The 27,164-nt window shown below is 45.6% G+C and overlaps 1 protein-coding gene across 2 annotated transcripts; it reads left to right on the plus strand.

Moving 5' to 3' along the window:
• Positions 1 to 464: 464 nt before the first annotated feature.
• RBM17 (RNA binding motif protein 17) lies at positions 465 to 14,128 on the plus strand. 2 transcript variants are annotated; one of them, XM_064442514.1, is made up of 12 exons: positions 465 to 539; positions 2,348 to 2,488; positions 3,961 to 4,077; positions 4,752 to 4,918; positions 6,863 to 6,960; positions 7,946 to 8,002; positions 9,881 to 10,022; positions 11,949 to 12,100; positions 12,780 to 12,853; positions 13,214 to 13,312; positions 13,632 to 13,704; positions 13,846 to 14,128. In XM_064442514.1, the coding sequence occupies exons 2-12, from the start codon at positions 2,366 to 2,368 to the stop codon at positions 13,947 to 13,949; spliced, it is 1,206 nt and encodes a 401-aa protein (XP_064298584.1). In that variant the 5' UTR covers positions 465 to 539; positions 2,348 to 2,365; the 3' UTR covers positions 13,950 to 14,128. The 2 variants fall into 2 exon arrangements, with proteins under 2 accessions (XP_064298584.1, XP_064298590.1); XM_064442520.1 differs by having other exon boundaries at positions 6,866 to 6,960.
• Positions 14,129 to 27,164: the final 13,036 nt, after the last annotated feature.

Genomic DNA, 27,164 nt, shown 5'->3' on the forward strand with positions numbered 1-27,164 from the left:
TGGGGCTCCCCCCCAGTGCCGTACTGGGGCGCGCTGGGCAGGGGGCAGGACGTGGGGCTCCCCCCCAGTGCCGGACTGGGGCGCGCTGGGCAGGGGGCAGGACGTGGGGCTCCCCCCCAGTGCCGGACTGGGGCGCGCTGGGCAGGGGGCAGGACGTGGGGCTCCCCCCCAGTGCCGGACTGGGGCGCGCTGGGCAGGGGGCAGGACGTGGGGCTCCCCCCCAGTGCCGGACTGGGGCGCGCTGGGCAGGGGGCAGGACGTGGGGCTCCCCCCCAGTGCCGGACTGGGGCGCGCTGGGCAGGGGGCAGGACGTGGGGCTCCCCCCCAGTGCCGGACTGGGGCGCGCTGGGCGGAGCGGGAGGGCGGGGGCGATAGCTCGGGTGCCGCGCCCGCCGCCCGCCGCCAGGGGGCGGTACAACGGCGGCACCGCCCCGCGCCCATTGGCCGCGCGGGCGGGCGCAGTGCGCAGGCGCCGTGACCCCCGGGCGGCCCTTCCCGGCTGCCTCCGCGGGCGGCTGATGGCGGCGGCGCGGTGCGGGGTGAGCCGCGGGCGGCGGGCGGCGAGTGGCGGGCGGCGGCCGTCCCGGGCTCGGGGCGGGGGTGCGGAGAGGCGGGGCGAAGCGGGGGCGGGCGGCTGGCTGCTCCCCTCGGAGGGGCCCGGGCCCGTGTGGGGAGCGGGACGGGGTGGGTCAGGGCCCCTCAGCCCCGCCGCGCGGCCCTCGGCGTCCCGGGCCTCGGCCCCCGCGGCCCTGCGGGCGATAAACCGCAGCCCGCCCTGCTGTGGTGTGGTGACAGCCCCCGCCTTCGCTCCCCCCGGTGACCCCCCCTTCCCCCGCTTCCCTCCCCCCGGTGCCCCCCGGCCGTGGGACGTCCCCTCCCACCCGGGCCGTGGGGCTGCCAGCCCCTCTCCCGGGTGGCAGCGCCCTCCCCGTGCCCCACGGCGTTTGCAGGTGCCCCATATCTGCCCCAGAACAGCTCCGCTCCTGCTACATAAGCCTTGCTCCCGTGTGGCGGGGAGAATTGTTGTGGTGCCTTGTCCTCAGCCTGCTCCCATATGCATTATAATGTTCCCCTATACCTTTCATTCCCTCTGCCCGTATGTATAATAACCGCTAGTGAACACAGTTTCCTCCGTGTTCTGGCAGTGAGCTCTGTTCTGCTGAGCCCTGGTTGTTCATGCTCCACTGCAGCCTTAAACTGTTGGGTTTTTAAATTTTTGCTGAGCTTACTGACTTTTGGAGTTGTAATATTGTTGCTGTCTGCTGCATCTCAGGCTTTTTTCCACAGGTTTAAACGCTATAAACGTTTAAACTAAAATTTAGTGCTAAATGTTAAGGCTTAAACAGGTTTAAGTGATATCTGTAGCAACAGTCATCTATATGTCAGGCAGGTTCCCTCAAATATAAGTGTCTGTCAAATCTGTGGGAGCAAAGTCTCTCTGATGAGTCTGTAAGCTTTCACTGCAGACCATTAACAGTCATGTTCGATCCTGCAGTAAATTAAGAAGGTTTTAGATGGAGATAATGTAATCTAGGCTTATCAGAGACTAAATAATGGGCTTACACGTTATTCTGCAGGCAACGGACCTTTCATTAAATGCAAATTTTCTCTTCTTCCGTTCATGTCAGATGCAATATCAGACAAAGTGATATATTTCATGTTGTGTTATTGATGTTGTTACCTAGCTAATTATATATGTGTTGTGCGTGTGTGTGTGTATGCATATGTAAGTTCTGTGTATTTGAGAGACCTTTAAACATTCTGGAAATAGTTAATAATAAATACTCTGGCAAGTGTATTTAGTATACAATAGATATTCCTTTACAGTGATGCAAAAACAGTGAAATTTAAGCAGATGATAGGAATGTTGATGTGTTTGTGCAGGTAGCTTTTAAGGTCAGCAGAGACAACAATTCCTTTGTGCTTGGTTTAGAAGTCTTGAGGCTTGTATGATACATAACATGGAAATTCTTCATGAACCTCAAAATACCAATGTGGACTACAGCGCAACTTCCAGCTCAGGACGTTCCATGATTCTGTAATTCTATGATAACTTCTTCAAAGCCTGAAATGATTGATAGCTAATGCTACAAATGTAATTTTAGGAAGTTTCCAACACCTCTTAACACTTGAACAGTATTCATTAGCTTTCAGTTACCTTTATGCAGCCTTACTGTAGTCATGTGTATCTGCTACTAGCCAGAAAAATGTAATTACTTGGAATTTTCTCTGGCTTTGGAAAAAAGATACATAGAAATATGGTGTACAAACATATGCAAACTAGTAGCAAATAAGCCCCGGATGTAGGTTTGTTTTGTCATCTGTTTTTTTTTCTTTTGTCTTTTAGTTTTAAATTGAAGAGAAAATGTCACTTTACGATGACCTGGGAGTTGAGACCAGCGATTCTAAAACAGAAGGCTGGTCCAAGAATTTTAAACTACTACAGTCTCAGTTGCAGGTGAAGAAAGCAGCTCTCACGCAAGCAAAGGTAGGATCCCTTTGTATTTTTGCTTTCTATTACTCAAACTTCTTTTGTTTGGAGCGCTGAGGAAAGCTTGTGACCTTAGAATACTGATTTGGGGTGATTTTGCTAGGATTTGCCTCTGAGTTTGTAGCAAGAAGCCTAGCAAAATTGACAGGGGAAGAGGTGAGATGTATGGTTTTTTTGAAATCTGTTAGAGAGTCTTGCAAAATTCAGTTTGAACGAAGAACTGATGTGTTCTGTGGTCCTCAGGTCTTTTAACTAGCAGAGGCAAAAGCTGATGTTAAAATCTAGCTTCAAAGATAATGAGATTAAGTTGGCTTTTTTGTTTTTTTTTTAGGTAAGTAACAGTCACACTGTGTCTGATGGTTGGCAGTACTGGCCATTGGCCATTGTTGGCATTTTGTATTAGTTATTTACCTGTTTGCATCCTCTTATGCTTGGTATTTCAAAGGCTTTCAGTGCTAAAGTGCAAATTGTTGCGTACTAGAACTTTTTGCGGAAAGTATTTCCAGTGTACATGAAAGGGAGAAGGAGTGCAAGCTGCATCCTTGAGCTTAAGCTGCAACAGAGCCATTTTCTCTTTTCATTGCTGCAGTGTTTCACCCTTTTTCTTTAAGCAGTGTTGATATTTTGGTTCGGGCAGGACACCTGTGTGTTCTTTGTGGTGTGTAGGTTCTAAAGTAAGATTACTTCATTAAAAGAAAAGTAGTAGCATAGATACCGAATACTCACGTAGGCACAGCATTTTTTCACTGGAATTACTCCTGATTTATGCTGCTAAAATTGAGGGCAGGATTTAGTTGATAATTGGAACAACCTGCATAAATGAAATCTAAATGGCTGCTATATTTGATATATTCTTTGTGCAACTGATGCAGTGTATGTCTAGATTAATAGAAGAACAGAATAGGATTAGAGTTCAGAATAGATTAATCCATTTTATCACGTTATCAAATATGAAGAACACTAGATATTTGGAATAAGTCTGAGCCCCTTCATAAAAAAACACAGTCAGTTCAAACTCATCTGAAGAGATTGTCTGAAATTTTAATGTGTGTGTCTGGTCCTAGTCCAAAGCTGGGCCTGTTCACCCACCACTGTACGTTCTAGTCCATGCACAAGCGAAGTCTGATCTCACTCGCTTAAAAAGAGGAAGGTGTGCCCTGGTTTCATTGAAGCGTTCCTTGAAATATTGCATCAGATCTGTATTTGTGTAGCAGCTCTTTAAACAGAGTTGGCAAGCATCTGTCTCAGAAATGAGTGGCCTTTGCCACCACTAAAATATGGCATAAACTAGGTTTGTGAGCTTTGCACAGTGAAGAATTTGAGACAGTGGTTTTCATCCTTGTAAAAAAACAAGTTGGAGATACTGGCTGCAATTATATAAAGAAAGCTGCTTTTTAGGAAACTATTTTGTTATCTTTTTCAGACATTTGGTGTGTTGGTGATATTTTTTAATTTTTTTTTTAATTCAGAGTCAGCGAACAAAGCAAACGACAGTCCTTGCTCCAGTGATTGACCTGAAACGAGGTAGCTCTTCTGATGAGAGACAGATTGTGGACACACCGCCTCATGTAGCAGCAGGGTTAAAGGTAAGGCCAAAACAGCTTGAAAGTCCAGCTGTTAACAAAGGTTCTGGAATTGGAATTTTTTGACTGCAGTCTGTGTTTTTATTTTTTCATCACTACTTTGACCACAGGAAAGAAAATTATTTCCTGAAAATTATTTCCTCTTCTCAGAGGTTCTTTAAGTAATGAAAGTTTAAACTTTATGCAGACTTCCACGTGATACAACATGGAATTACCAAGGCAGTTAGAATAAAACAGTGTTTCTAGTGTATTTCTCCTGGACAGCTTCAAAGTACTTTGCAAGACAGCAGTTTGGTCAGGTAAATAATGTAATTGTAGTTGTACCAGTGTCAGAACTGGACCTATATAACAATCAACTTAAAAATAAAACAAAAGCCACCTAACCCTTCAAAATGGATTTCTTCTGGTAAGGAATCTAAAGAAACTTTCACTCTGAAACCTTTCAAAGGTGATGGTTCTGAAACAGTTCTTTCAGATGAGAAAATGGGTAAAATGTTAGTTTCAAAAAAGCAAAGATTTCTTCTAGTGCCAGTGGGATTAGGATATTACCTGCCATTATAGAAGTGGGAAATTGAGTTTTGTGTTGTTGGGGGTGAGAAAGAAGTGTTAAATTCTTGGTGTCCAACTGGATGTTGTTTTCAGTTCTCTGCTGAAAAAATGCTGTTTTCTTTTTTAAGGATCCCGTACCTAGTGGTTTCTCTGCGGGAGATGTGTTGATTCCTTTGGCTGATGAGTATGATCCCATGTTCCCAAATGACTATGAGAAAGTGGTAAAACGTCAGAGAGAGGAACGACAGAGGCAGCGTGAGCTGGAGAGGCAAAAGGAGATTGAAGAAAGAGAAAAGTAAGGCTTTTGTTTAAACTCATGACATTGACAATTAGATAAACAATAGAAACATCGATTTGTTTAGTTTTATCCCTCTGAACAGCTTCAGGGAAGTTCTCAAAGGTTTTGTGAAGACTACTGTATGTATTGAAGCACAGTGCTTCAATGGGTATGTTTTAATGCTCTTGCTAAAATTGTCTAACAGTGCAAAAATTATGAGATTTTTATCATCTCTACAGCCCCTTTGGCTTGTAATGGACAAGCTGAAAGAAGTTTGTCAAGTTTTTCGACATTTACTTTATTTTGATAGTAGCAGCAGGTTTTGGGTACTTCATGCATCCTTATCAGACTTTGATCTCGCAGGTATTTTAGAGCATTTGTTGTCAGTGTAACGTTACTATGGAAACACCTTTCAGCACTCAGTGATAAACTGTCCTTTCTGCTTTTAAATACTCCAAACTGATACGTGAACGTGTTCAGTTTTAGAGATGTAGCTAGCACAGCCTTTGAGAGGCATAGCTGCAATTTCTTTTTTAATATTCTGCATTTGGTTTAAGTAAGTTAATTGTGTATTTATTACTCCTTCGTCTCTGGACAAAGGAAAATACTGCTTACTTTTAATTACCTTAATGCCCTTTCGTTAGAATAAGAAATCTCGCTAGTCATATTAAAGAAGTTGAATGCAGATTCAGTGTCTTATTGAAATAGGTGGAAAAACATCTGCCAGCCAGGCAGTAGGATTATATTTGCTTATTTTAACTGAGATTAATAAGCCAGCTTCATTGTGTTATGAATCATCTAAAGTCTGTGGAATTACAAGGGGGATATTCTGTGGCCCTGTTTAGATTGTGGAAATCAGTATGTCTAGCCATTTGGACTTCTCTGTCTTCTCTTGGTTATATCTCCACTGCTCTGGTGGAGGAGGAATGCCTGAGGCTCTGTCATACGAGCATGCAGGATCTCAGAAATCTGGACCGTAGTTTCCGCAGCTTCGGCGTTGACTGCTTTTAGTCGTGCTCGTACTTGTTGCCTGTGGGCCGAGAGGGTAGTCTTTATGTGTAACATTGGAGAGAAGAACTGAAAAATACGTGATACATTCTGATTTAAAATTGGGGAAAGAATCGCAGCCAAACCTGCATCAGCTCTCTGTGTTGTGATAACCCAGGTGTTGAACAGAGTGTACGTTTGTTTTAAACTCAGAGTGTAGAGAGAGAGAAACCTTGTCTGGCTCCATAGTAGTGCTGGTTTTAGCATACTGTAGCAGTTTTGATGGCTCTGTTGGGAATGAGATCTGATTTATGCCCCAAGCTGTGCTCTTCACCTTTTGGGAAAAATAGTTTCCCTTTTTCTAAAGTATTAAAATGAGTAACTTCATGATCACAAGAAATAACAGTTGAAGTGCAAATAATTCTTGAAGCATTTCTGAGCTATATGTTAAATTTAAATAGACTTGCCTGATTCTTACTTTAGTTGCCAAGCCAGCTTCTCAATAATCTGATTATTTAAACATGGTGGTATTTTTTTTTAATTGATTGAGTAGGTATTACTACTCCATATAGCCTGTGATGGTGAATTTAATAGGGATTCTGTTCAAAGGAGGGTGATTGATGAATGTCTCTGTTACCTTGCTAACGACTCCATCCAAGACCTCTTCCACTGCAGTCATCCAGCCACTGTAGTCGGTTTGCACTAGATTTATTCAGATGTTTCCTCATTTGCATACACTCTCCTTGGCTGACTTGCAAGTGGAAGGTGATCCTGCTTTCAATAATCTTATATTTTACAAAAAGTACTCCATGAGGGTAAAAGCTCAGAAACACAAAGTAAAGGTGTTTACGTACACCTTCGTGGAAAACATTATAAAATGCCAATTAGAATGTAGCGGTATAATTCACGCTGCAGAGGTTAAAGGAAAGAGTTAACTTTGATGGTTTCTTAGCCTGACTTAACTGTGTCTCCTAGAAGACGTAAAGACAGACATGAAGCCAGTGGATTTTCAAGAAGACCAGATCCAGATTCTGATGAAGATGAAGATTATGAAAGAGAGAGACGAAAAAGAAGTAAGGGAGCTGGTTTTGGGTTTTTTCTGTTGTGTTTTTGTTTTTTGATGGGGAAAAAGAAGAAAGGGGTGGAATTCACAAACCTGTTCCTGTTCCATGGATTCTGTATTTCTCTTTTCTCGGCTGAGAAGTATACTGTTGTTTCTGAGCTTTTAGAATAAACCTAGCATTTTATGACATCGTAACTGTTGTAATGCAGAAAACTTCTTTCCGTGGAGGTAGACAGCAGCTAAATTATTTGTGGAAAGACCTCTTTTTACATTAGTCTGTAGATACATGTTGTAAGTTTCTGCGTGGTGTAGGTTCCAGGAAAGGGGTGAGGCATGAGGTAAAATCAGGCTATGAGAATCACCGGTGAGTTTTCACTATAAAAACTCACCGTTCCTGCATTTGTTATTTGAATGCCCTTAGAACTAGCCAGCAAATCATGGATCTGAGTGATGAGATACATCTTTGCATACACAAATTTAAACTTTATTCTCTTTCAGCGACAAAGTTACGGTAAATAATTCAGGTCTGGTTTTATTTTAGGAAAAAAAATTTCCGACAGGCCATTTAAAATATTTGCTCTGTCTTGGAAGTTTGAGATTACATTAGAATATTGCTTATTAAAATACAGAAGGGATTTTGTACTTTACTCTTATGAAAGTATAGTTAATCCTGAACAGATTGTCTTTTTCATTTGGCTTAATCGAGCAGTTTTAGAACTGAAGATTTGTTTCACTGCAGTCTCTAGTTTTGAAATCCGATGAAACATATTTATGATAGACAGCGTGTGTAGTACATCCCTGCAGTTTGATGTTGGCTCCCTTGGTGTGCCTTTCATTCATTTCTACTTTACCACTATTGAAACTCCTCAGGCTGCTCTCTTGCGACTTTTCGGTTGATAGTGATGTTAAGAATCGGCTCGTAAGGAGCCAGCAGCTGGATTAAGGTTCAGTGGAACCTAATCTTACCAATGTGTTGTCTTCCATTTTGCTCATAGGTATGGGAGGAGCTGCCATTGCACCACCCACTTCTCTTGTTGAGAAGGACAAAGAACGTAAGTACACCAAAACCCTCTTCTCTGAAACCTAGCAGTGGCATTTATTTCTCACTCAACCTTCTGTTTAAGTCATCCTGCGGCTCTTCCCATACGATTGTTTGTGGCAGAAGAACTTCCACTAGTTCTTTGTTGATGGGTGGGAGGCTGTGGGGAACTAGTGATACTGTTGTGCTTCACATCTCTGTTGGAAAGGGTTCTTTCTGGATTGCTAGAGAAATGGTGTGGCAAGCTGGTCTGTTACAACCACGTCCAGTTACTCGTTTCTGATAAGAAACAAGAAACGGTGCAAACAAGTTTCTGTGGGTAGAATAGGAACCTCCACAGCGTGGAGAGGGAATTTTTCCATCGCCCTTTGCTTTAGGATTAAGTCTCTGAATATCTCTTCTGAAGAGGTTATGCACTGCAGATGGGATTTTGTAAGTTTTTGGGGGATTCAATACCTGCTAGAGGTGTGTGCCTGCTCAGGTTTCCCTCGGTGAAGATAGCTTGAAGATTGCAGTTGTCCACTAGGTGGCATAATCTTGCTATAAGAACAAAAATGTTGGACTCTTTTTTGCACGGCTATTCGTCTTAAACTTTTAAATTAAAATAATGACCAGTATGTTGTGTACGTTAAAAATAATCAGAAAAGAATCTTATGCACACACAGACTTTCCTTTGGGAGTCCTGATTTTATTTGAGAAGATTCAAATAAACAAAATGAAGCTTGGCAGAGTAAATGAATGATATAATAATCAAAGTATTTGAAGTGTGTAAACATTAAAACCAGAAAGAGATTATTCTGAGTAAATAATTAAGAGCAATTGAGTGGTGTCAAGGAAAAGTAAATGTAGGCTGGAAATGGTTGAAAGCTCTCCCCCTCAGGATATTTCTAACTGACATGATCTCACAAGGAAGCCTTTGTACAGCTTGTTACTTGATACTAGGCTGGAAAAACATGAGAAAATATTGCTGTAGCACAATTCCCAGAGTCTGGTCCATCTGCTGCTTAAATAGAGATCTTTTTCCTCATGTGGCATCCCCAGACTTCACACGTGATACTTTACTTGGTAAGATACAAGTACTGGTTCACAAGAAAAATGATCTAAAATGAATTCAGTCTAAAATTCTGTAAGTACATTCAAAAGTGTGTTCTGCATATTTCCTTTAGTGGTCTGTAGGCTTCTTTTTACATTTTGCCTTTTGACTTGTCAGTGGAAGGTAGTTTAATCTAATCCGATTGAGATATCTGGAGAGAGAGAGATGTATCTCCATCCTCCAGAAGTTGCAGCTCACAAATTGTCAGTGAGATCTCTTTAAGATTGTATAACTACTTTGCTTCAAGTCGCATTCATTCTTTTTAATAGACTGATTTCCCTTTTGTGTAAACGTACAGTGTCCTTTTCTTTACAGTCCTCGCACCCCAAGCTGTGTGCATTGATCCATTCTTGTCATAAATCTGTTCCTGATGAATGGGCCTTTTAAGTCTGCTTGCCCCCTGTCTGGATAAACTCATTATAGTGCAGGTGGCCTCTTAATGTTTCTTTTCTCCATTTGATAAGCGAGAGGTTAATAAATGCATTATAGACCTGTGGATACCAACTCGCTCTATATCCAGTGAGGAAAATCCAGAATAACTCAACTCAAATCGTGTTTTTGAGAGAGGTGAGGGGATGGTAAAGCAGCATGTGCAACGGAAACATTCTTCTGATTTGGATTTATGTGGAAGACTTTTGTTCGTAGTTTGTTAGTATTAAAGGAGAAAAAAGTACAACTTGAAGATGAAGAGTTGTCTGTAAATGAGTTAGATTGGAGGCATAGTACTCTAGCATTCGTAATAAGTAGGTGGTTCATGCAAAGTGTATTAGAGAAGAAGTGAATGTCTCTTTTCTCCAGCTGTAGCATCATTTCCATTTGAAGAGGAGTCAAGACCTCGGGCACCATCTTCCAAAGCAGCTATTCCTCCTCCAGTGTATGATGAGCCGGAAAGACCTCGTTCCCCCACGGGACCTAGCAACTCTTTCCTTGCTAACATGGGGTAAATGATTGACTTATGCACGTTTTGTGGAAAAGGGGATCAAAAGGTGGTGGAAATCAAAAGTTAAAATAGTTTGTCTGCAGGGAGGAACACAGCCCATTGCATGTATGTGGTTAGTCTGAGTACGTATAGTCTTAACTGGCAGGATACAGAAAAAGCAGTGGATTTACTCGACTGAGAGAAGTGTATTTGAGGTGGCTGCATTCAAGGCTGAGCTTTTAAGCGATTTCTGAAGCCACATTCCACTGTAAAGTGTTTGTGGCTTGTAAAAGCCAAGCTAATGCAGTGTACAGGAAAACACAGATGGCACGTTAGTTCCTCTAGGTTTTTTTCCAGCTTTGTCTAAAATTCACTACGTACCAATGGGCAAATCATTTCAGCTCTGCTTTGTTCAAAAATTCAAAGCATGTTTGCATGCATGTAGCAGCTGTGGCTGCAAATCTGTCCCCTTACTCTTCTGCCTTGGATTAGCTTTGTGTGTGTAATGCTTGTGTTGCTACTGTGGCAACAAAATGAAGTCGAATTCATAGTTAAAAACAGCTCAGAGACCTCATCTGAAAGGTGTAGTGGTTAGCTGTGGTCCTCTTATCAGTCACATCGGGTGTTGTGGAAATGCAGACTCACTGTAGTCAAAGCTGTATCCAGGACAAACGCAGACATAAAAGTATAGATTATTACATTATTACACTGTGTTTTCGCTTTGGAGACAATTTTAATGCAGTTTTTTTGTAGAAATTCTTATTTTTTACATTGTCTAGAAGAAGGATAACCAAAGTCAGTACTGGTGGAGCACTTTATGGACTGTTACCAACACCCTGGGACCTTCACTTCCTTGAAGGAAATGCTAAAAATATGACTTAACCTGCCTTACTTTGACCATGTAGCTGGCCACAGTTTATTCTGTGACTTAGTGTTTTGACTTTACAGTGTTCCACAGTCAGATTTTTTGGCCTTTTTTAATGTGTCTTTGTATGTTTAGAAACTAGTCACGTAGTCACTGATCCTGCGTTCTGTGTAATCTTATATGCCTATTGGTAAAATGGGGGTGCCTGAGCATAGAACACTTACTGTGGCATAAACTCCTATTCCATGGCATGTCTTTTGTGTCTTGGCCTGTCTGGGTATGGTCTCCAAAGAAATGCCAACGTGTGTAGGTATATTTTGATCCTATCTATTCATTTAGTGGAAATCCCAAAACCTGTCAGTGGAGGTGCTTTTTGTAAGGTACTTACAAAAAAAAAAAGGTAGTTTAAATAGATTGGGGACTTTGTTAACTCAATACATTCTTTAAAATTCACAAAGATGAGACACGTTTAATACTGAGGATATCCAGATTTGTTACAGGAAGGGTTAGCAAAGCGGTGTACTCTGGAGCTTACACCAGCTTTGAATTAGGAAAGAGTGGAATGTGATTGAATGTGGGAAATAGGTGTTCTACATCTGCCTTTTCTCTCAAGCTTTTGATAGCAGCCACTGGCAAAGACAAACTGGACTAAATAGGCCTTGGTGTAATCTGTTTTGTGATTTACTGTCAGCAACCCCATCTAGTGCAAGATGTCCCTGCCCGTGGCGGAGGGGTTGGACTAGCTGCTCTTGAAAGGTCTCTTCTAACCCAAACCATTCTGCAGAGTGTACGATGCTGGCCTGCACTGCTAACGGAAGTGGGGTTGTATTTGTAGAAGTATGAACAGTTTTATTTAGTCAGCTTCTCTGACTGCTCTTCTGTCCGTAATTCAGGGGTAACGCTTTCCATCTGCACAGGGTGCTGTGAAATTGCTAGGTTGTAAAGTCCTGGAGAAGCTCGTAAGTTTTCAGTCTCTGTGTCGAGAGATCTTAGGAGGTAGAGTATTTGAGCACTTGGGAGAAATGCAAGGGTAATGTTTTCTGTAAGAAACATTTACTAACTGATGCTTTTTCTCTTTGCAGAGGGACAGTAGCGCATAAAATAATGCAGAAGTATGGTTTCAGAGAGGGCCAGGGCCTGGGAAAGCATGAACAGGGGCTGAGCACAGCACTGTCAGTAGAGAAAACAAGCAAGAGGGGTGGCAAGATCATTGTTGGCGATTCTGCAGAGAAAGGTAATTTTGTCCTGCACCAATAAGTTTGTGAAATATAGGGGGGGAAATAATAGCTCAGGCTCCTAGATTTTTGTTTACCATCTGCCCTTGCAGAAAATAGAGTTGGAGGAATGACTTGTGTTCCTTCTTGTGGAAATTCTGGGGTTTTTTTAATCCTTTTTTTAAAGTGGTCCTCTGTTAATTATTTTAGCTCATCCACCCCTTCCCCATCAGTTGTCCTCCTTTAGTGTTTGGAAGCCTCTTCCAGGGGTGATCCTGCTCTGCTTCTGCTGACTTTCTCCCTGTCACATGCTTTAGATACTGCCCTCATTTCCCTGCTGTTGTCTGATCTAGAGACATCATCTAGGCTTACTGGAACAGCACCTCTGCCTGAGCACCAGCGTTGGAAGTGAGGAGATCTGATTTTTAGTTCTATGGGGTTCTGATACAATTCTGAACTTAGGAATGATTTCCCTCAAAGAAATAGCATGTTGTCAGTGTTATAGATTAATGCACATTCTGTAGCAGTGGTTTTTTTTCCCTTCTTATTGTCCTTCCAAATAGCTACGAGTTCTGAATTCCTCACCGATATGAAACTACATTTTGTGACTTTAAGATTCTTACAAAAGCCCCTACATAAGGTTTAAAAGAGCTTTAGTTTTAGATTATTCCATGATTCACCGGTCTGTCTTCCTAACAGAAACGGGCAAGAAAGCGGATTCCAACCCCTTGACTGAGATACTGAAATGCCCAACTAAAGTGGTCTTACTAAGGGTAAGTTGGGAGTAAGGGTATTTGCAGCATACGTGACTGGTTGAAATGGTTAAACCTGTGTTCCTGTTACAGTGATTCTGCACAGGTCCCATGGTTCTGGCCTGCACCTATGTGGTGCTTTCTGTTGGGAAGAGAATGCGTGTTGTCCTGAGATACAAGTTGTGACTGTAAATCAACACTGCTTTAGATTATGCAGTTACCTTGTCTTAGTACTGGGGAACTGTCTCCTCCTGTGGCCCTTGGCTGGTGAACAGAAGCTTAAAGCATTCATGGTCACAGTTGCATGCATCCGTGATTCGTCTGCGTAACCGTCCGTACAGGCTGCGTGCAGTGAGCTGGGTTTATTCTTTTAACTTTCAGAACATGGTAGGTGCTGGGGAGGTGGATGAAGATCTGGAAGTGGAAACTAAGGAAGAATGCGAAAAATATGGCAAGGTTGGGAAATGTGTCATCTTTGAGGTAAGAGATAATCTCTCTTTGCTCTGAAAGCAAGCTGCGCGCTTGTCCCTCATGACTGGCTTGTTACTGCCTTAGGGAAGGGGCATAGATTAGAGGATCTCACAGGGTCCTTTGCTGTGGTGGGGTTCTATATCTTCCATACCTGTAAGATACAAACTTTCAGTGTCAGAAACTGGGCAAATATCTCTGGGTATTGTGCTTTTGGAATCTTTTCATTGTGTTCTCTTCACTACTTTTGTGAAGAACACCAGTTTAAAACAGTATTTTTGTTACTGTTGTAATTACTTCTTGGTTTGGGTTTTTTTTCCCTTTGTTTCAGATTCCTGGTGCCCCTGACGATGAAGCTGTAAGAATATTTTTAGAGTTTGAACGGGTTGAATCTGCCATCAAAGGTAGGATACTAAATCGTGGCCTGTGAACCTCAGAGCTAATTTCTGTAAAGAGATTAGTCTCGCTGGTTAGACTGTTTAGCTAAGGAAACGTTTATTTTATTTAATTGCTGCTTGCTGACCTGTTGTTGGTTTCAATTCCAGCCGTTGTGGATCTAAACGGAAGATACTTTGGAGGCAGAGTCGTGAAGGCTTGTTTCTACAACCTGGACAAGTTCAGAGTACTGGATCTGGCAGAGCAAGTTTGATTTTTTTAAAAATCTAGCTCGAGGTGTCACTGTTTTGGCAATCATGTTTTCAGCGGTAGGCTGGGAATAAAGAAGAGAAAAGTAGCTTTCCTAGCAAACTGGAAACAAGCCTCATTGAATGGATTTTTCGCATTCGTTGTGACTTACATTTTTTGTAATATAAAGCCCTCTGAAAGTAAGATTCACGTCTGTGTGTTTTTGAATTGCACAATTCTGCTTATTGCTCTGGGGATCCTGTTTCTTTGAGCTTTCAGATGACTTTTGTTCTTTTGAAAACCCACTGCTGAGGAGATGCCCTGTCTGTATTCCTGCTTTCCTTGTTCTGGTGCTTCATCATGGAGTCCCTGTGCTGCATCCACGATAAGTGGGAAGCTTTGGAAAAGGACTATGTGCTATCATGCTTCTCTTCCCCGGTAGTATCTGAGTTACAGCCTTGCTCTCCTAAGTCCTCCGTCTGCTCACCAGAGTGATTTGGGGTCATTGGACAGTTGGCAGCTAGTTTGTTCTCTCCTGACTCCAGGACAATACTTTTGATGCCAGAATGGAGACAAAAGTATCAAGGAATGAGTCTGTCTTTCTTCCCAAATCCAAAGAAAATACACATTTAACCCAGGGAAATGGAAGGAGGAAGGAATTTAAAATGCTTAGGTGTTTGAATCGTAACGAGCGGGCTGTTAGCAGGAGCTCTGTGCTGTTGGGAGTCTTTGCTAGAAGTATCCAGGGTTAACTGATTACAGGTCGTCGCTGAAATGCTGTAGGTAGAACTGCGGGAGACTCATTCTTGTATCTGGCCAGCAATCAGATTCTCACTTCCTCTAACGTCACACGTAGGTAACTAACTATTTGTTTAATTGTCTTAAACCTGGCGTTTGCGCGCTCTCTCTGTATTTCTGTATTTGAGGTCAAATAACATCAGGGTTGGGCTTTTTTTTGTTTGAGAAGGAGTGTCAGCGGAAGTTTTCAAAGTGGGAGGCGATGGAAGAAAATTCTCCTATGAAAATCTGAAGAGTTGGCAAACTAAACTACTAAACACTACAACTCTTTTTTAATCTGATGTAAAGTAGTACATAGCACTCTGCTCCTGATTTTGTGTTTGCTTTTTGTTTTGGAACAGTATGTGACGCAGAGTTGGCAAGAGGTGGCTAGGCAATGGCAGCAAGTTGTCTTTGTGCTCCATTGCACCTGAAATTGTGCAGATATGAGAATGGAAGTGAGCTCTGAGGGCGTTTTAGCTGTTTGAAAGCTGATGCTGGATGTCTTTTTCCTGTTATACACATGTATTGGGGGGAGGGGGTATAGACCTGTAGTTGATGAACGCTGTGAATATCTCCAGTTATTGCCCTCTTATTAAGTTTTGGCTGCAGATCTATATGACAAACCCTTGGTCCTGTGTTTTGCTTATTTTGTCTGCTTGTGTTCCACCAACCTCTGTACAAACATTTGCTTGTAAAACAGAAAACAATTTAAAAAAAAAAACCTTGTATTTTACCTACTGCGTGTTGGCTTCCTTACTGTCCTCTTCAGCTGCACAAGGCCTTCCCACAGCATCAGTCGCTTCTCCACCACGTGTGCTGCTGTTGGCAGTCGTTGTAATCCACCACTGGAAAACCTCACTGCAGCAGAGGTGAAGAACCGGCCTGACTAATCCTAAAACCGCAGGACTTGGGGCAATAACAGAATCTGGATCCTGTTATTGGCTCTGCTGTTAGTTTTCTGTTTGACCTTGAGCAACACTTCGAGGCCTTTGCTACTGTGTAGTAAGGCAAAGAAATTAGCCTAATGTGGATCAGCATAGATTTGCTTCTAGGAGTCAAATAATGTGAGCGGTCTGCTGTAGGCAGTTACGCACCGATAACAGATTTAGTATGATCTGAACTTGCCTTGAAATATGACTTGGTTTCAAGCAACATGACTTTCTTATGGCTCCTATTTCAGCAAATACCTCTGTTGAGAGTGCATTTCCTGAGGTATACAGAGGTGTTTTTGTGTCTTCTAACCGACTCTTCTGCTGTTTTCACTGTAATAACAGCTTCTGAGCTTCCAGTTGTTTGAGCTGGGGGGTTTCCGTTTGCTGAGAATTGCTTTACGGGCAAGTTTTGAACCATTTAGTTCTCAAAATCCTTATTCTGGTTGAATATTTACGGGTAAAGTTTACCCCTGGAAATGTAGGGGGGGGGACTTGTTCATTCAGTGTTCTGTGTAGAAGATTCATGCTCTAAGTAGTTTTTTTCCCTGTACCAGGAGGTCACTAAGACAGCAAGCATACCTCCCGCTAAAGCATTCGCGGAGCTACGTGGCCCTAGTTTCGTCTCACTGTGGGTGCTCGCTTTGGTGCGCGCTGTACAAGCACATCGGACCCCGATTTGTAAGCGCTTGTCCTTGGGGTGCTGTCATGGTAAATGCAAACACATACACAGATGTGGGAACCTGAAAAGCATCAGACTTGCTGACTGAGCTCCTTAGACCTTACTTATCACAGATAATGTATTTAGAAGCAAGCATTTTTTTGCAAATGCCCATTCTTCCACTCGGCCTGTGTTGATGTGTAGGCTCAGACGTTCTCAGGTATGGCTGTGTCCTGCCTTTAAAGATCTGGTTCTGAATTTACTTCCTACCTCCTCTGGAATCTTGTTACTTATTTCTATTTCTAGTAGTTTCTCAAATTACTTTTTATTTAACGCCTCCAGCTCCTCCTGCTTAACATCCATTTTTGGTTTTGTTCCGTGATTCATCAGCGTCCTCTCAAAAGGCTCAGCAGCACTTCATTTGGAGTTCTCTGGCAGCTACCAAGTTTTACGTGTTTGTTTGTCTTTGCATACTTGAATTTGTGCACCCACCTTTTTCTGTAAGGTACGTACTTGTAACTGGTCTGAAGCAATAATATTTTTGTTTCTCTTTCTGCATGGTACCTTAAAAAGTTATGATTTTACAGAAAATGAAGGGGATGGTGGCCTGTTAAGAAACATTTGCCGTATTGGCAGTACAGTATTGGCTATACTGCTTCAGATGAAGCATTTGGGGTTTTGTATCAGGTTTGCACGGGAAGGTTTTGGTAGTGGGGAGCTACAGGGGTGGCTTCTGTCAGAAGCTGCTGGAAGCTTCCCCTACATCTACCAGAGCCAACACCAGCTGGCTCGAAGATGGACCCACCACTGACCAAGGCCGAGCCAATCAGTGAATGGTGGTCGTGCCTCTGGGATAACAGATTTAAGAAGGGGGGAAAAAAACCAAAACCCTGTGCAGTTGCAGCCAGAGGGAGGAGTGAGAGTATGTGAGAGAAACAGCCCTGCAGACACCAAGGTCAGTGAAGATGGAGGGGGAAGAAGAGCTCCAGGCACTGGAGTAGACCACGGTGAAGACCATGGTGAGGCAGGCTGTGCCCCTGCAGCCCATGGAGGTTAATGGTGGAGCAGAGATCCACCCACAGCCCATGGAGGGCCCCACGCCAGAGCAGGTGGATGCCCAAAGGAGTCCGTGACCCTGTGGGAAGCCCACGCTGGAGCAGGTTTGCTGGCAGGACTTGTGACCCCACTGGGGACCCATGCGGGAGCAGCCTGTTCCTGGAGGGCTGCACCCTGTGGCAGGGACCCACGCTGGAGCAGTTCCTGAAGAACTGCAGCCCGTGGGAAGGACTTATGTTGGAGAAGTTCATGGAGGACTGTCTCCCATGGGAGGGACCCCACGCTGGAGCAGGGGAAGAGTGTGAGGAGCCCTCCTGCTGAGGAGGAAGGAGCGACAGAGACGTGTGATGAACTGACCACAACCCCTGTTCCCTGTCCCCCTGTGCCTCTGGAGGGAGGAGGTGGAGAAACTCAGGAGTGAAGTTAAGCCCAGGAAGAAGGGAGGGGTGGGGGGAAGGTGTTTTAAGGCTAGGTTTGATTTATCATTATCCTACTCTGATTTGACTGGTAATAAATTAAGCTAATTTCCCCAAGTTGCCTGTTTTGCCTGTGATGGTAATTGCCGAGTGACCTCTCCCTGTCCTTATCTTGACCTACGAGCCTTTCATTCTATTTTCTGTCCCGTCTGGCTGAGGAGGGGAGCGATAGAGCAGTTTTAGTGGGCGCCTGGTGTCCAGCCAGGGTCAGCCCATCACAGTGTTTTTCAGGCCTGATTTCCTAAAGTTAAGCTTTAAGTCTATGTGTTAAGTACCCCTGTAAATACTCTGATTCTCTAATGTGCTGAATAACTGAATCCCCTCTCGGGCTAAGTAGGACCTATTCGTTACTTCTGGGAACCTAGATTAGATGCCTGCTTAGGGGAGATTTGGCAGTGTCCTGAAGCTAACGGCAAGCTGAGGGGGACGTGTAGGACGTGTCAGCCCAGGGCTGAACGAGGTGTCCCTAGTGCATTATCAACCCTGAAGTCTTAAGAACAGGGATTTGCATAGTGGCGTAACCATTAGCCGCCTTGTTCTCTTCCTGATTCGTAACGCTGGCTGCTATTTTAACAGTAGGGGAGTATTGACTTGATGCTTTCGTAATTGTTAAAACCCCAAAGTTTCGTTTCTGAGTAGTAACAGCTATTTCAGAGCCCGTTTTTACGTACATGGGTTATGACTGTATTTTATGTGCACTGTTCTGTGATTAACCTATGTTGAGTTTCAGCTGCCGGTCTATCACTTGCCTACTCGCTGTCAGACTAAAGAAAGCTGATGAGGAACGTTTTTAGCATCCCTGTTTGCTCATGCACCACCACCAACTTCTGGTTATGGCTGTAGGAGGGGCTTTTGCAAAGTCCAGCTGGAGATGGTCGGGCAGCTCCTGGCAGGACATATGATACTTGACCGTGCTTGATACGCGAACCCCATCTCTGTCCTTCTCTGGCCCAAAACCGCATTTCACGCAGGTGTTTTTCACCTGCAATGCAGCTTAATCGATAAATAGACCTCCTTTTCCTTTTTCTGAATGCTGGCTTCCTGCAGTCTTCTGGAGAAACAACTGTTGGAGCTGAGGAGGGAGGAGCGCTGGTGCTCAGAGCACGGCATGGGAGACGGTTGTGGGTATTTTGAGGTGTTGGTTGATTGAATAACTGGTCTGTGTGTGAGAGGAGATGGATCTCGTGGGAAGGCGCTCATCTGCGCGTGTTACGCATCTGCAGAGTGAGCCTGAAAATGAACCTTTTCCTCAAGGGACTGCGGTGGCATTTTATGCAGCACAGAGGTTGATAGGTTGCAAAAACTAGAGGTTATATGAGTTGCTTATAAGTTCAGCCAGCTCCAGAGCCTACAGGCCTAAACCCTGGGCAGCTCTTGATGTCATCGTAGATATTCATATCTTGTGTCAGGAGCAACAAGTGAGTAGCTGCTCCTTTCTCCTCCTCACCGAAGGATCTGTGAGCTCTGAACCTTTCTTTAAATGAGTTTTTAGGATGGTAAAATCACCTTTCTCCTTCTGCAGGCCGATGGGTTAGATGTGCTGTTTGCCTTGAATGTCCAGGGTAATTTTTACCTGCTACTTACTCAAAAAAAAATCTTTTCCCGCTCGAGATGCAACACAGCAGGTTAGTGGCGAGGAGGGGAAAGCGGAGTAAAGTCTGCAGGACTTCTAACTGCTGAAAAAAAGGTGGGCAAACCTAAATTCTTCCACTTGTATGTTCTTCAAGACAGAGATACAGATGACAACATCCCCGTCCTTACGCCTGTGCGTGATAGCTTACCTCGAATTATGCAGTAGCGGGCAATAAATACAAATGTGCTCCTGTAGTGATCTTGCTGTCTGTGTCAGGTGGGGCTTGGGCGTTGCTCGTGGCTCCCTGTACACAGCAGCAAACCCACAGCTTTCCATATCGGTGAGCAAAGTCCTACACGAATGGGGGAAAAAACAGACACTGAGGTGGAAAAGCTGCAACGGGAGATCAGAGGTGAAAGCTGAGGAAAACATTGCAATTAATGGGAGAAGGTGTGCACACTTCTGCAGGTTTTTCCCCTTGTATCTGCCTTCTCTGATCCCTGCTGAGCTCATGACTGTGGCTTTACGGCATTTCCTTTTCTTTTTAGCATCAGGAAACGGGGAAGTCCCAAAGCACGGAGGTTTGACTGCATTTCATTCTTGTCAATATAGATATATAAGAACACAGCCTTATGTCTTATACCCAAACAGTGCACCCCAAGCTTTCAGCCCCGTAGGTGTGGCCAGCAGGGGATGGAGGACCGAAGCTCTGCTCCCACCAGGCCGGGTCTCTTCTGCAGGACACCTGCTGCGCGCTTTGGCAGGCCTGGGGGCTGCTGCTTGCCTGCCCACCTCCCAGCAGCTGTAGCGCGACGAGCTCTCCAGCACCGCATTTGGTTTACAAGATAAACTAGCCAACATGGCTAAAGCAGGTGCCGGAGACTTTGCAAGGATGCTTTAAGCAGCACGTGCTTAAAGCCCAAGACAAACTCAGCTATGTGGAAAACAGGATCTTTCCCAGGAAGATGACTCACCCTTCCCTTCCTTCTCTGCTGCTTCTTATTCCTCCTGTAGGAAGAATGTGGTTTTTTCCAAAGCAGTTTTTAAGCATCTTGCCGCTTCATAGCCCTTGCGTTGTTTTTCCTTTCCCAGTCTCTAAGGTGTGATCTCTAGCCTCCACTTGAGAGCTTGCAGCAAGTCAACAGCTCAGGAATCCGTGTGGTCCTGCCAAGACAAAGGTCTTCTACTCGTCACAGATTTCTCCACCTTTTGCTGCGGGCAGAAAGCTGGGTAGCTTTTTTGGACTTTGCTGCTTCAAACTTGTAAAACTCGTATAGCAACTGTGAACCAAAACTCCGCTGCTACTCTAGCAAAACACCCAAAGCTCCTCCAGCACCCGCTCCTCCTGTGAGGATGGGAAGAGAAAACCGGTGGGTTTTGTGTCATTTGAAGCACTTCAGGAAAATCCTGGAACTCTGCAGTCGCAGTGATGCAGGGCTGGCTCTGGGAGATGGGCTGGAGCGATTCCCAGTGACGACTCCTCCCTCTATGTAGGAGAGGGCAGTTCACTTACCCAGCAACATTTAAAGACCTTCCTGGGGAAGTGATCGTATGGCAATGAAGTATACTCAAACCAGCATTCAGGTGTTTGTTTCAAGCACAAATTGAAGGGGAAGACCCGGGAGCGTGCAGCCCATCTCCCTGTGCCGCACCAGTTAAAGCTGTGCGCATCATCCCATATAACGCAACACGGCTGCCTCCGCAGGTGCTGTTCCAGCAGTATCACATTCACCTGCGAGGGCTCCGCTCTTCTGAGGAAGTCAGGAATTTAGGGCTAATAAGGGAATCAAGTCAGTCCTGAAAATATCTCCAGCCATCACAGTGCTATTCATGTATTTTCCCTGCCTTTTCTTCACATTGCTTTATACCTGATCATTTCAAAGTGTTTTGCTTAGTTTTATTTCTGTCTAGCAGGTTGCTTTCTTCATGGGCAAAGCCTGATGATCTTTGTTTTTCCTGCAATGCTTTTGCAGGCAGAGCTTGGGGAACATAAAAGCCAGGAAGCTTGAGCCTTCTATCAGTTCTGATATTAAAAAATCATGATGTTGGCATCATAAAATCAATACACGCTTCTTTTTTTCTCTGATTAAAAAAAATAGGGGGGGATTTAACTGCATGGCAAGGATTTGCCTCACCAAGCCTAGACTGTGTGAAATTTATATTGGATATTAGTAAAGAATGTCTTTACTGCAAGAGTGGTCAGGCACTGGCACAGGCTGCCCAGAGAGGTGGGGGAGTCACCGTCCCTGGGGGGTTCAAAAACCATGTAGATGCGGCACTTGAGGACATGGTTTAGGAGGCCTGGGGGTGTTGGGTTGGCGGTTGGACCTGATGATCCTAGAGGTCTTTTCCAACCTTAATGATTCTATGATTCTAAATAGAATTGATTATTTGTCACTCTGGATGCATCAGAAGAAGGATGGAAATGTCACATTTTTGGATGGAAATGGATGGAAACATTTTCTCTCCGGCACCAGGTGGGTGTGTGGCAGCAGTTCAAAGCCATGGAATCAATGGAGAGCAGACACTGAATTTCCTGCATGGGAGGGGCAAAATCACATTTAGAAACCTGCTCGAGCAGGCAGCTGCAGAAAAGCCACCACCTGACAGTGGGGGGTGCTGCTGCAGTAATTACTGCCTGCAGATCACTCCTGGGAAATGCTGTCCCCTTCCTTACTGGGACCTTTATCTCCAAAACCCAAAAGCTGGTAACTGCGTGCAAAACAGCAGAGCAGGATCCGGAGCTGTGCAAGGGACCGAGAGCCCCTGGTCCTAAGTCTTCGACCTGCATGTCTCTAATCTTGTCTTGACACCTTTATAGAGCACCTAATCTTTGTGTTATGGAGATGCCAGCTCTAATACCAGAGGTTAGCAAAAAGTAATCTGTTTAGGTCAGGCTATAATGTACGTAGGGGTTGGCTGGAAAATTTCCAAAAGCTCATCGCTCCCAGCCCCTGCTGCATCTTAAGCCCTGATGACCTGGTTGTGCTGCCTGCTCTTCCAGCAGAAACTGTATTGCCTTGGCTAGTGAGAGGCCACAAGCCTCTTTGCAACTTTCTCTCCTGCTAAATTTGCAAGGCTGCAGCATCAGGCTTGCCAGCAACACGCAGGAAGAGCTTGCCGTGTGAAAGGGAGCTGGATAGCGGGTGTCTTTGGCTGCTGGAGCATGGGAGGATTAGCGAAGGCCTTGAAAACGTGGGCATCGGCTAAAAACAGAAATCTCGGGACTATAAACAACTCGCTGATGGTCAGCGACAGGTCGCTGAAGCGCAACCTTGAGAGCTGGGAGAAATTGGCTTAGGGATAACAGCAGCGGCTCAGCAAGAAAACAGCCGAGCGGTGAGATCAGGGGCCTGATGCTGCCTGGGAAAGCAGCACCTTCAAGCAACATGTAACGCGGGGGCTGAGGCCGGAGGCAAAGAGCCTGCCTGGGCACTCAAACTTCTTATAAAAGGACAAAATAGGACTCTGCAAGCCTGATGGGTAGTGTAAGCACGTCCCACGACATACCCAGCGCCAGCAGTTACAGGCACCCTTGTCTTCCTTGGTATTGTGCCACGCAAGCATTCAAAATGTTATAAATATTTTAAACGAGCTGTTTGCGTTATTATTTCCTTGTAAAGTACAAGCCTTGTAGTGAAGGAGATCCCTGTGACTGATTCTCAGGCTGAAACAACTACGTGGCTCCAACCCAAGAAAAGCACTGATGTCCTTGTCTCGCAGGCCGCTACCACCCATCATCGTACTGTACCACTAACTGGAAAGGGGAGTCGGTTCAATACTGGTCCTCTGGCTGGGCAAGCACTGATACGAAGATCTATTCCTCCCTAAATAGGTAGACATCTCTGCTTCCCATAGTATGTACAGAAATGCTGAGCAGCTTAGCTTGGAAGAGCATCCCATCTCCTGTGCCCCTTGATACAGAGCCTGGTTGTGCACACCTGTTGATTCGGTGGAACGTGGGGAAGGGAACTTACATCTCTGTCTCGGCCAAAGAGGGTTTTTCTGGGGTTAAGGATGAAGCTGAAGGCTGCAGTCACAGCATCTCAGCCAAATATGGGGTTTAAACCTGGGAGAAAGGTAAAAGGACTCTTTGCTGGATTAATTCTAACTGAACAACCCCTCTAAAATATTAGTTGCCATTAAATCATGCTTTTCCTTCCTTTGGAGACAGCTTCCTACAGGATGCATCTGGGAAAGGTGCCCACAAACATCGCTGCTGCCGGTGCCTCTCCCACGGAAACCAGCGCTTGGGAAGATCTCAAGAAGCCATCTGGACCATCCCTCAGCCCCAGGGCGGGATCAGCGCTGGCTAAGACCGTTCCCAGCCTCTTTGCCCAACCTGTTCCCAAAACCCTGAGTGATGCTGAGCCATCCACCAGCCTCTCTGATCATGCAGCCCGGTGTTTGTGCTCTGCCAAGAGGAGAGCCGTCCTCATTTCACCATCCTGGACCATATTTTGTTCAGTTTCATCTAAACCTGGTTTTGGGACCGGCTTGCTTCTCAGTACTTTTTTTAATTATTATTGTTACTTTTATGCTGTTATTTTTAGATCTCAGACAGATATGCTGTTGAACAGTAAGGGGTGAAAATCCCCAGACTATGTTTGAAGGCTTACCTGAGTATTTAAGCTGCCTGGCACCACTGGGCTGCCCGAGGTGCTTTCTGTGGGCGAAAACCAGTAGTATCTAATATAGGGAATGAGGCAACAAGATGCTCCAACTCTACGATGGCCTTGGCTGGAGCTTGGAAGCTGCTTTCTAGAAATCACCAGTGGGGAAAACAGAGAGCAGATGTGTGGAGGGTAAAGATGGTCCCACCTAAGATCTTTCTAGCCCAATGCACAGGGCGACTGGAGCAAATCCCAGTTATCAACAGACACTTTATTCACTTTGATTTCCTGGGGACCAGATTCAATGGAGCATGTAGCTTGTAAGCCTCTTCCCTTGAAGAGGGTCCCAGGTCTTGGTTTTGCGCATGGGATGCAGGGAAGAAGTAGGTGCTTCACTGCTGAGCAGGCACCTCTTAAATCCCGAAATCCTGCTGGAGCAGCAGGAGCATCCCTCCATCCACGTGGCTGCCCCAAGGCTGGATGCTCGCCCTGGGGTTATTTAAGCCTTTGCACCATTTCATCTAAGGGGGTGGCAAAGCCTCTCAGCCTCCCTGGCCAGGTGATGGAAGCACCTTAACAGGGACCTTAACCACCAGCCTCTAAGACAGGACCTGATCCCAGCTATGATGCTCTAATATGCTCTTACTGGGAAGTTTTTGGAGCTGAACTGCTGGTGTCCAGGAGAGATTGATGCTGCAGAAGAAAAACAGCTGAGGAGTTAGGCACCTTGTCTTCCAACCCATGCATGCACTGAGCAGGACGTTATGACAGACACATTTGGACATGAGCATCCAAATGTGGATTTTGATGGGCAGGATGCCCAAGCTCACTGTTGGGTCTAACCCTGAATATATCGCATCATGTTTCTTTTGCCAAGACCTGGCATCATGTGCTGGAAATATTTTTCCAGAGATCAACTGCTGATCCTCATTTATCCCGGGCAATAAAACTGTAAAAATCTCTTTTTGTGTTTTATAGAGGTTTGGAGGCTCATCCCTTCAAGGAGCAGCACTTGTTTCCCAGAGTACAGCACTGGGTTAGAGTCGAGCTCCCGTTCCTACCAGGGGTGGATCAGCAGAGCTCCTGGGCGGTAGACAGGGAATGAGGCCAACAACTAGGGGGAAAAAAAGTGACAGCATGTCCTCCCTGATGCCCTGGGGATCCAGGATGCTTGGAGACACAGCATTAGGTCAAGCTGCCAACCCTTGCAGGAGGCATCAGCCCCTACCTGGGGCCAGATCCTGCACAGGGACCACCATGGGAGGATGCTGGCACTTGTGAGCTTGGGTTTCCTGAGCAAGCCAGGGCAGGGCCAAGCTCTCCTCCCTCTCCCTTTAGTTGCTCTCAATTTCTTAACCATGAGCTGTGCTGGGACGGTGGCAAAGAGAAGCCAGGGCTGTGCAATGCAAGAGCCTGTGCACGGCGTGGGGCTCAGCAGCCTCCGGCAAGGGGTGGAAAGAGCCTGAAGGACACAGGAGGGGCTTCACAAGCTGTGGAGTAGCATCAGGGCTTGCTGAACTGCCTCCAGAAAGCACTGGTGGTTTCTGCTGGAAAATGCAATGAAAGGCAGGTTGCTGTTGTGCCGCCCTGGCCTCGGGCATGGCTGGGGTGTCCTCCTTCTGCACGTGGGTGTTGGGCCACGTGGAGCAAAGACAGACTCTGCTTTACCTGCTGGGCTGTGTCTGGCAGCGGCACGTGGACGTCTAGCCCAGCTGCCCTGAATTTTCCCAGCCTGCGGCCCTTTAGGGTTACTAAATGTCGAGGGAAATTCTATTTTTGGATGGTTTTTTCCCCAAGAAAATGGTTGCCTGCTCAATTTGCGTGGGCAGAGACCCAGCCCCAGCATGTCCTGCCATGTTCCCTAGGGACAGGGTAGAACCCAGCTGCTGCAACTGGTTCCAGTTGCTGGAAGGAAGCCCAGCAGCCCATGCCACCACATCAAGAGTGCATTGGATCAAGTCCCTCACCCGGTGCTGAGGCTCAGGGACATCTCCACGTGCAGCAGCCATCCATCCCGGAGCAGGGCAGAGACAGCAATGCCACCTAAGCCATTGATGTCCCTGCTACCCCTGCTGGAGTTATGGCTTTTGGAAGAGAGACCGGGGGGAATTTTTTGGAGTGCTCCTCACCCACTGGCTCAAATAGGTTTCTCCAGGGAGGGTTTAAGCCAAACCCAGAAGACTCTGCACTGGAGCAATGAAGAGTGCTTACCTTGACCATCGTGGTGGTCTGGATGGGGCTGCAGCCCGCAGTAGATGAGGAGGGAGGCTTTATACCACCATGGCCACCAGCATAGGGGTGGTTTTAAGGAAGGTCTGGGTGACTCCGGGATGGGGGGAGTCGTTCTACAGGGAGCAAATACACATGGTATTGCTGTTAACCACCAAGGTGGAAGGATGGGGTCCAGTCCTGTGTAGCTTAAGGAGTTTCTTTTGAACTCGCTCCAAGCCAGTCCCTCTTTCTTCCTCCAGAGAGGGCAGTAAAGGAACCACAGTAAAAATAAACAACTCTCCCAAGCGGTAATGCTCCATCTTTGCTTCCTGCCGCAACCTGAGCTGCAGGTTGAAGGGCAGAGATTAAGCCACACAGACCTGACTGAGCTTCAAAACTCTTGGCTCAGGTCACGGCTCATCCCAGCCCCACACGAGCCATCCCTTCTGTGACCCCAGGAAAGGGGGATTTGCACATTCTCAGCATGGGCATTAACACAGCAGGATCTGAGCCTCCAATTACCTCCACCTTGGATGGTCCAGCCTATGCGAGGGCAGACAGCGGATGCTAAGCAGGGGGATCTGAGTTTCTGGCTCCCTGGTATTGGATGCAGTTGAGTTTTTCCCAGTTTGGCCCACTGCCACCACAGAGAAGATGGGGTCGGTGCTCTGCTGAGCTCACAAGATTGGCAGCGGTGATGTGGGAGGCCAAAACCCCATTGTCCCACCCACATCCATTACACCCAGTTCTGTACTCATCCTACCAGGAAATAAAACCACAATCCAAACAAAAAAAAACAGGTCCCAGTGCCTTACATCCCTTTCGAAGGCCATCAGCTCCCTGTCCGTGTCACCTCTCTCCCAGCTCTGCTGTCTCCGGGAAGCAAAGGGTTAAAAAGCTCAGATATTGCAAGAACTTCCTCCTGTCTGCAGTGCCTGCCT

The sequence above is a fragment of the Phalacrocorax carbo genome, chromosome 1 (assembly GCF_963921805.1).
Source record: "Phalacrocorax carbo chromosome 1, bPhaCar2.1, whole genome shotgun sequence".
Classification (NCBI taxonomy): domain Eukaryota; kingdom Metazoa; phylum Chordata; class Aves; order Suliformes; family Phalacrocoracidae; genus Phalacrocorax; species Phalacrocorax carbo.